This window comes from Apteryx rowi, unplaced genomic scaffold, assembly GCF_003343035.1.
Source record: "Apteryx rowi isolate R43461 unplaced genomic scaffold, aptRow1 scaffold_1400, whole genome shotgun sequence".
Taxonomy (NCBI): Eukaryota; Metazoa; Chordata; class Aves; order Apterygiformes; family Apterygidae; genus Apteryx; species Apteryx rowi.
This window is the reverse complement of record NW_020447643.1, coordinates 6,720-15,696: the sequence shown is the minus strand read 5'-3', so window position 1 is coordinate 15,696 and position 8,977 is coordinate 6,720. Positions and strand designations below refer to the sequence as shown.

Below are 8,977 nucleotides of genomic sequence, written 5' to 3'. Positions count from 1 at the left end.
GACTGCCGAGGGGCGCCGGCCCGCGCCTCCCGGCCGGGCCACGAACTCTGAGCTCCGGCCCTCGGCGCGGGCGCCCTGGCGCCGACCGCGGCTGCGCTCGCCTTTCTTTGTCGCCTGCGTGAGCCCGAGCGGAGCGGGCGGCGCCGGGCCTGGCCTCGCTGCCGCCCGGAGGAGCGGTTTCCCGCTGCGGGCGGGGAGCGGCCACATGGCCATCAGTGTGCCGGGAAGCGCCGCCCGCGACCGGCGTTCAGCAGCCCGCGTCCAGGCTGCTTCCCGTCCCGGTGCCTGCCGCCTGCCTCCCGCTGCTCTCAGCGGGCGCTGCGGTCTGGTTGCATGCGCATAGCAGCACCCATATCCTCCTCGGCCTACAGCCTTTGTTAGTGCTGAAACACAGCGTGTTCCCAGGCAACGTAGCCATCCATCGTGAATCGTACAGGCCCTGCGCTTGTGTGATCGCACAAAGGCCTCAGAATCTCAGATACTATTTTAGAAATGCAGGTTGCCAGTCTTCCTGATGTAAAGCTTATTTCTTCAACCGTCACCTTTAAAAGTGGAAAAAGCCAGAAAACATGGACTGCCATATTTAAAAAAAAAAAAAATTCTGAAGGATAGTCCAGGCTTAATACTAACCAATTCTGCTTCAATCCTGGTGAAAGTCTTTATTGTTGGGTAGTTTTTTGTTCTGTTTTTTTGTTTGTTTGTTTTTTGGTGGTGGTGTTTTTTTTAATGCTTCATTCCAGCCAGTGCTCACACAGTAGTATATTGTGAGCTAAGGAGACAGAAGCCATAGGGGGCAGAATGTGGATGCCTCTGCCATTAAGTACTTTAAAATTATTCTATCTGTGTTTGTTTCATGTATTTTGGGAGAGTTCCATACAGTTTTGCAATACTCGTCTTATTTCAACATTGACAATATGTTTCTTTAGTACAGAGATGAGGATTTTCCCAGCCATATATAGGGTGGGAGAGCCTGGGACAATTCTGTCTAACTTGTAGCTTCTTGTTACGCTCTTTCCTGGAAGCCTCTTGAAAACTTTACACTATCACATGATCAGAATCGTTTCTATTTTTCTAGCTAGCACTTTGCATTTCTACCCAAACTGCACAAATGTGCATTTGCATCTATCATGCAGAAGTGCTTTGCCATGCGATGGGTACATGGTTAATCATGTAATGGGAGCTGTTTGCATCCTCTGTTAAATCCCTAGCGATTCCTCTCTCACATGATCACACTGCAGTTATTCCGTGTGAGGAGACTGAGAGTTTGGTCACATATCAGAAGTACTCTTGGTCATACACTTGAGGAGGATTTTTTTGCTTGCAGATGCCCTTTGCCTTCATAGTGGTCTAAGTGGCTTGATCTGAGTGAAAACTTTTTTTTTCCCCACCTCTGCTCTTATCTCCACATCCTTTTTCCAAGGGGATTGCCCTTTTTCCCAAGTTGGTTCACTCAACAAGCCTTATTTGCTGTGGAATCCTCTACCAAAGACACTAAAATATAGACCAGTTACAGTACTGATTTCCAAAGACTGTAATATTGTTTACGATTATTTCCAAATGTGGGAACTTAATATCTTAGACTTTATATCAAAGCAAAATTTATACATGCTCTATGTCATGCCTTTGTAAATTATGCCTTTCAAATTGGTGGCTGATATATTTTTTACTGTAGCTGTCTAGAACATGTACCAATCCTGGCTTGTTACCATTTTTGTTCCTTAAATATTTTGGGCACATGACATTTCATTTTTCTGCATTAAAAAGTAATTTCCCAGAGAGCAACTAGCAACATCAGAAACAAGAATATTCCAAACCTCGGCTTTAGTTAGATAATATTGCTTTCTATTTAATACATTAAAAAGGTAAATAATCCCACAGTGGGGTCGATCCAACTGTGGAAGTGAATATACTGTTAAGAAAATTTATTAACACCCACTTAGATTAATAAGAAGGAAAATGTCTTTAATGGGTCGATATGTTTTCACAGAAGAAAGACCAGTGGAAAAAGTAAGATGTACTTCTCATGACTACTAGCTTCTACTTTATTTTTAAAAATAGGTAGATAAGGCTTGCTGGAGTTTTGCTTACAAATTTAAGGGCTTGTTTTAGACATGCTCAAGAAAAAAAAAAGTCTAAAAGAAAATTTTGCATAATAAGGGCAATGAATGCCAAGAGTTTCCAAGTTAGGTATTGCAGTGCTTAAAGGTTGGTCATTTGCTTGACTTGTGGAATAAAATCCAAAACTGAAGATTAGGCACTTCATTTCCACAGTGGATGGGGAGATCAGACAGGTGGTTCAGAACACTTGTGATCTGTGCAAGGAGCCAGGAGGTTGACCCACAGGATAGCTGGACATGGTGCATCATAACTCGTAACCTTCTCTGCAGCCAAGATGAGAGGTTAGTGTCTTCCACATTTCTGCAGAATTACAGTTAGAAAATAATGTTGATGAAAAATTGATGTGAAGACCTAATCTTTTTTTGCCTGTGATTGTGCCTGCTCTCCCCTGCTGTGCTAGCACTGAGAAATTTTGTAAGAGCAGAAGTAAAGAGAGATGCCATATCAGTCTCTAAAATCCTGCGATTTCCCTGCCACTGGGGAATGACCATTGCTGTGTTGATCCCAACCAGGGCTAAGTAAAGAGTTCGTGCAGTATACATCTTGAGATGAAAGCAGCTTTATTCAGGTAAAGCCTGATATTTAGGTACCCTAAGAGATATATCCAGTTCCCAAATACTTTGATAAATCTGACCCTTTGCCCCATATTCGGCAAAGTACTTAAATGTTCACTTAAGAACATGCTTAAAAATCAAGCATGTGTAATTCTGCTGATTTCAGTAAGTAGGACTCGACCTGAGGCAGAGGTCCAATGTCTTGGTAGTGACATGTCCAAAATTAATTATTTTGAAAACTGTGCTGTATGTAGGAATCCTATATAATTCTTTTTACCTAGAAGACAAACTCAAAATTGATACCTCTGAATATTTCTCACACTCACACACAGACCCTGAAATCGGACAGATGCAAATGTTCTGTGTGTTGGAAGAATTGTTACTAAGGCCATCATGTAGCTATATGAACTCAGTGTGATCACTTTGAACTTAACTTGAAACTAATAATAATTTGATAGCATTTAACTGTGTCTCCAAGCATGTGTATTTCTCCAGTTCTAGTGATTTAAATGGTTTTTAATCAGTGTAAAAGAGGATACATGTCTATCTATCAGTCACTGTTAATAAGGCAGTTACTCTGGATGCTTCCCAAAGCAGTCTCAATTCGTTAACTCCAGTCAGTGCACTGGTAACTTTACTGAAAGATTAAGCTGCTCGATGACTTTTTAAAAGTTGAAAAAATTTAACAAGCTGAACTTAGAATTTGATAGATAGCTCAAGAAATTCAGTTGCTGTAATAACAGAAGAAAAGCAGTGACACTGTAATTTGGGTTAGAAAAGCAACAGCAAGCCCCAAATAAATTGATTTTCTTCCAGATTGAAGTAAATATTATGCTGCCTAGTATCTTTTCAGGATAAGCTCATAATAAGGAAGGCTAAGGGAGAAGCTTAAAGATCAGATAAAAGGTCTCAGAAAAATTTTATCTAATACCAGCAGATATAATGCTGTGTTGTGGCTATAAATCTGACTTTTTTTTTAAAACTGCAACATTTTTTATTATTACTGGTCATGTCAAGCTAAGTGTCTGTGTTAAAAACAAAACAGTAGGTGATGCTATTTTTTAAATTCTTCTCTTTCCTTAAAATAGATTGGTATTTTGTTTTCAGAAGGGCAGGAGGTTTATGCATCTGAAACAGTAACATGTAGTTTCGAACTTGAGTTTGAAGATTGAAAATTGTTGGGTAACTACATGGTAGCACTGTATTGTAGTCTATGTAGATACATGCTTATGTTCTGTGAAATTGGTTTCTTCTTGGGGCTGGCTTTTGCATATTTGCTAGGTAGCAAGCATCGGAAGTAAGTGAATTTACAGTAGGGGGCAATAGGGCAATATTTTAATCAGGAAAAATAGGGAAATGGTTTTTTAAAGGCAGTATTTTATAAAATATTTGATGCCATTCTGCTTAGATGCTGGAGTGCAAAAGTATGTTATTTGATATGGAAAACTTTGTAAGGGAACAGGATGGAAAGCAATGTCTACCGTACAAAATGGAGAGCTTTTGTGTAATGTGCTGATGTATAAGTTTTAACCAACCTTAGGAAAATAACAGGAGGAAAAAAAAAGTTAGCAACATGAACAGCCTGGATAGGTTGGGGAAAAAAGCATTTGTTATTTAATGATTAAGTCCATTAGTCATTAGTCAATAGTAATCAAATATATAATTTGTGAGACATATGCTTCACGTGGACAAAAAATCATGTTGGATTAAATAGTGAAGAATCATAACAGCTTGAAACTGTAAATACTGTATTGATTAATAGTGAAACATTGGCCTCCTTGGTTTAAAGCCTTTTTCTAACAGTGGTGGGTAACAAGTGTTTCAAAAGAAGATTCAAAACAAATCTGAAGGTGGACTTCTACTAAGCAATCTGATTAAGAACATTTCAGTCTCTCTTTTTTTCTTTTGCAATGCAGTACATGATGTATTAATCACTGCATTAATATTCCCATATGTTTCTCTCACTCAAACTTTCCACTGTCTCTGTAGGGTTGTTCACTGTTTGTCAAGTGTATTATGAAGTTTAGCTTTCCCTACAGGATCAGCTACTGCAGAAGGTAGAGGACTGGCTTAGCTTTCAAGCTGTGATCACATCTGACATGGGTTGAGGTTGTGCAGTGAGAGATGGATGAAGGAGGGCTTTAACATTGGCATGTAATGACTTATTCCTAAATCTATTTCCCATTAAAACACCTCTGATGTGTGGCATTGTTTGAATATGTACTACTAGTTGTTTTCTGTCATTCAGCAGAATTGTTACACTTTTTCTTTTGTGATTAAAGTAAATCAGAAGTGCATCTAAAACTTCAATCTTTCCTATCAATCTACTTTAAAAAAAAATAGAAATAGCTTTAAAAAGCATCTAAGAAATTTCAGTCACTTAAACATTTTATGTTTCTGAACTAATGATATAACAATTTTAGCTTTTTTGGGAAATGATTCAACATTCAAACTGAGATGTGTATGTCCAATTTTAGCCTTAAGCGGATCTTGACTGGCAAAACTGTAAGAGCCAAAGGAAAATAGCCATATTTTTATTATGGAAATATCAACTCAACCTTAACGGTTTGTGACACGGATATATTAATGGATTTATAATTCATATGAGATTAGAGAAGCTCATCTATAGCTACTTTATATTCAGAATTTAACAAAATTGTTTTCTTCTATTGGATGAATGATCAGTTGAGAATATGCATTCTTTAACTGGTTGAATTAGGAGTCAAGTTCATTAAATAAAAATATACACTGCATATCTTTGAGATTTATATTGTTTGCTCTTTTTCTCTTAGGAAGTCTGACAAATAGAAAATACTACCAAGTGAAGAGAAAATTTACTTCACAAGAACTGAGTGAACTACTTTAATTGCTTTTAAAATTTTATTTGTATTAATAGCTGATTAGTGTCAGAACATTTTTTTAAATCTGTTGTGGTAAAATTATTAGCTTAAAGCTGGAAAAAATGAAACAATTAAAAAGAAAAAGAAAAAGCAATTTTAGTGTTCAGGAAACGCAAACTCTCCTTAAGGAAATCAGAAAAAGGAAAGAAGTACTCTTTTCCAAGCAACTTAATACAACAATTAATGAGATGAAACGGAAAGCTTGGGAGGAAATAGCAGAATGTGTGAATGCTGTAGGTGAAGGAGAGCAAAGAACAGGGACAGAAGTGAAAAGACGGTACCTTGATTGGAGAGCACTCATGAAGAGAAAACGTCTGAACGCAAACATCAAAGTAGTAGGTGCTGGGTTTCACTTTCCTTCATCTGATTTAGATGACTCTCTCAATGAAGATATGGATGAGAAAATGGGATTTGCAAATGAATGTAGTTTTGAATGGCAAAATATCACTGACTTCAGAGAAGCAGGTGGATCTTTAACAGAAATCAAAGTAGAAGAGGAAGAGGAGGATCCACAGAGTTTTGAAGTAAGTGATTAGGAGACACTAGCTGTATTCACTATGGCCTTTACACTTCAGCATGGGGCTTTTTGCTGTCCTTCTCGATAGCATGTTTCTGTTTTTGTCTGAATGTGTGAATTAAAGAATCTATAGAAATAAGTATGTATCAGAGAGATGGCATTCAGATCCAGCAGCTTGCTGTTATGTGTATGGTCTTGGATGTTGGTTGTTAAATTAATACCACACAACTTTGAATATGTATTTGCACATATATTTTCCAATTCTGTGTGCCATAGAGAGGAATTAGTGCAGTCAGTAGGATGAAGATACACATGTATTGAAGGAAAGGGTGGTTATTTTAGTATTCAGGCTGTCTGTATGGATGAACAGAGGAGAGAAATAAATGCACCTTTTCACAAATGAAAATATTTGTAACATGGAGATACAGAAAGATGGAATGTTGTTTGCATTTCTTAAAATGAACCCACTGGAGATGAAATTGTAACCTGAATAAGTCAGCCAGCCATTCCTCTCTGACAGTATTTTATTGTTAATTCTGACAAGCAGCTGTGAAACCTGCAGACAAAGGTTAGTGCTATTGGTACTACTGTGACTGTCCTGGGTGAGGCAGCCAGCTGGAATGAAATTGAATGTTATGGTAGTTTTGGTATGCCTCTACAAATATATACTGCTTGTTTCAAAAATTGGTACATAAACCTTTTTTTTTTCTTTTTTTTTATTTGGGAGCAAATCCTATCTCTGCTCATTTGGGATGAGTACTGGAATGTTGGTTGTACTTATCAACGTAAGCTGTTTAATGCTAGTGAGACTCCTGTCTCACCACTGCTGAAGAAATGTGTCTATTTTCTCTAATACTGGAGGACTGGCAGTGGATCTCATTGTCTTAGGATTTTCTGAACCCATATCTTCCTCAGTTTGTTTTTCCTTCGTACCATACTCAGTGGGACATGATGATCCCTTATGTACTATGAGTTTATAGCCCATAAGGGCTGTAATTCTGCATGAGTTGTTACAGTCCATCAAGAACAATGGTGCTAGCCCCTAAGTTGCCTGTGTCATAAATGGTTTTGAAAAGAACATCAATACAAAATTGGTTTAACAAGTCCTGTTTATGGATCAATTAATGCAATCTGAAAGGAACATGCAAAATAAGTCAGATGAATTCAAATATAGAACGATGTTAAATGTTTTTAGAAATGGAATCCTTATCTTAATGAAGGCTGGGTTAATTTACATAATGAAATAGCCTGCAGATCCAGCTGCTTTGATAAATGATTGGTCACAACAAATCCTTAGTGGTTCACAGAACTGTCTTGGAGCTATATGAAAAATTAGAACAATGCATGCTTTTAAATCCAGTTTTCTTTCAGTGGCTCTGTATAATTTATAGTATCTATCATACATTGTTTTGTTTAAAGATAAAATTATGCAAAAGAAAAACTGTGTTCTTCCCTATACTTTTTTTACATGTCCACTGAAGAACTGGTTTTACTTTTAGTTACCAAATAATAACTTGTAAATCTGACATATTTCTCTGCCTGTAAAATAGCATAAAACAGTCTTTGGATCTAGCATAGTTATTCCACAGAATGTAAGAAAACAATTCTGAATTAATTTTTAAGATGGTTTAAAAAAACCAAAAACAGAATACCTGCTGTTTTCATTGAGGTTGGTTGTAACAGATTTATTATGGTCTAGAGACTTGAGTATAATTTTCGCATATTGCATTCCTCTCTGCAGTTTCCTATTGAGGAAGAAGAAGAAATTTTGTCATCAGTTTTGCCAGATTCAAAAAAGGAAAATGACCTACCAGATTTCACTCACATTGAAGAGTTTGGAAATCTAAGCTCTGCTCAAGCTAGGCTAGTCTACGAAGATTCTCACTTGCTTATAAATCTAGAGAAGCAGAAGGTAGAGCTGGAGAAACAGCGACTAGACATTGAAGCTGAAAGGCTGCAGGTGGAAAAGGAGCGCCTGCAAATAGAAAAAGAACGGTTACGGCATGTTGACTTGGAGCATGAGAGACTTCAACTTGAGAAGGAGCGACTTCAGATTGAGCGAGAGAAACTGAGGCTAGCGACTCTGCATGCTGAAAAACCTGCCCTAGAAAATGATCTGGCTCAAATAGAGAAACCAGTCATGCAGCCTCTGGATCTAGAAACTGAAAAGTTAAAACTTGAGAAAGAACGTTTGCAGTTAGAGAAAGAGAGGTTGCAATTCTTAAAGTTTGAGTCAGAGAAGCTGCAGATTGAGAAGGAACGCTTGCAAGTGGAGAAGGAACGTCTTAGAATTCAGCGAGAGGGTCACTTGCAGTGAACTTCTTAATTTAAGCATAAAATTAGTGTTTTGATGTTTGTAAAATAGAGGTAGTTCTTTTCTTAATACTGAAACTGTCCTAGAAGCTTAATGTTCTTCTGTCCAGAATTGAATGTTGATGTTAAACTTTTAAAAATGGAATAGTGCTCAATAAGTCAGTGTGCCTACATAAATGGAGCTTATGTATGAAATTGCTTTTCCGTATATCAGAGCAAAATGTTATGTTCACTTGTCTTCAGTATTGTATTGTATAGTTTGGTGTCCTCTTCCCACAGACACATTGAAAATCAAGGCTTTTTTTTTTTTTTAACTGCAATAACAGTAATTTCCTAAAATTATAGGAACCACAAAATAAATCAGCATATGTTGTGAGGGCATGGTGCTGAAGATAGCCCACATAGTAAATATGTATAATTTAAACTGAACACAATAACACAGAGCTATGATGTGATTGGTTTATTATACTTAATTCCCCCCTTTCAGAGTTTTCTGTCCCCACAATTGAAAGAGGAGTTCAGGAATTATCTAAGAGTTAGTGAAGTACAGGTTATGCAGTGGTGTCTACTGTTGT

At 37.5% G+C, this 8,977-nt stretch overlaps 1 protein-coding gene across 7 annotated transcripts in view; it reads left to right on the top strand.

Moving 5' to 3' along the window:
• MSANTD4 (Myb/SANT DNA binding domain containing 4 with coiled-coils) overlaps nucleotides 1–8,634 on the top strand; it is a 23,520-nt gene extending 14,886 nt beyond the window's left edge. For 2 of the 7 annotated variants that reach the window (XM_026057832.1, XM_026057828.1), the window contains exons 2-3: nucleotides 5,465–6,096; nucleotides 7,831–8,634. In XM_026057832.1, the coding sequence (XP_025913617.1) occupies nucleotides 5,635–6,096; nucleotides 7,831–8,406 (1,038 nt within the window). In that variant the 5' untranslated portion in view covers nucleotides 5,465–5,634 and the 3' untranslated portion in view covers nucleotides 8,407–8,634. Of the gene's footprint in view, nucleotides 1–302; nucleotides 2,400–2,668; nucleotides 2,687–2,734; nucleotides 4,827–5,464; nucleotides 6,097–7,830 lie in introns of those variants that run through there. The other 5 variants (XM_026057829.1, XM_026057826.1, XM_026057827.1 and 2 more) reach the window with 5 other exon arrangements.
• The last annotated feature ends 343 nt before the right edge of the window (nucleotides 8,635–8,977 follow it).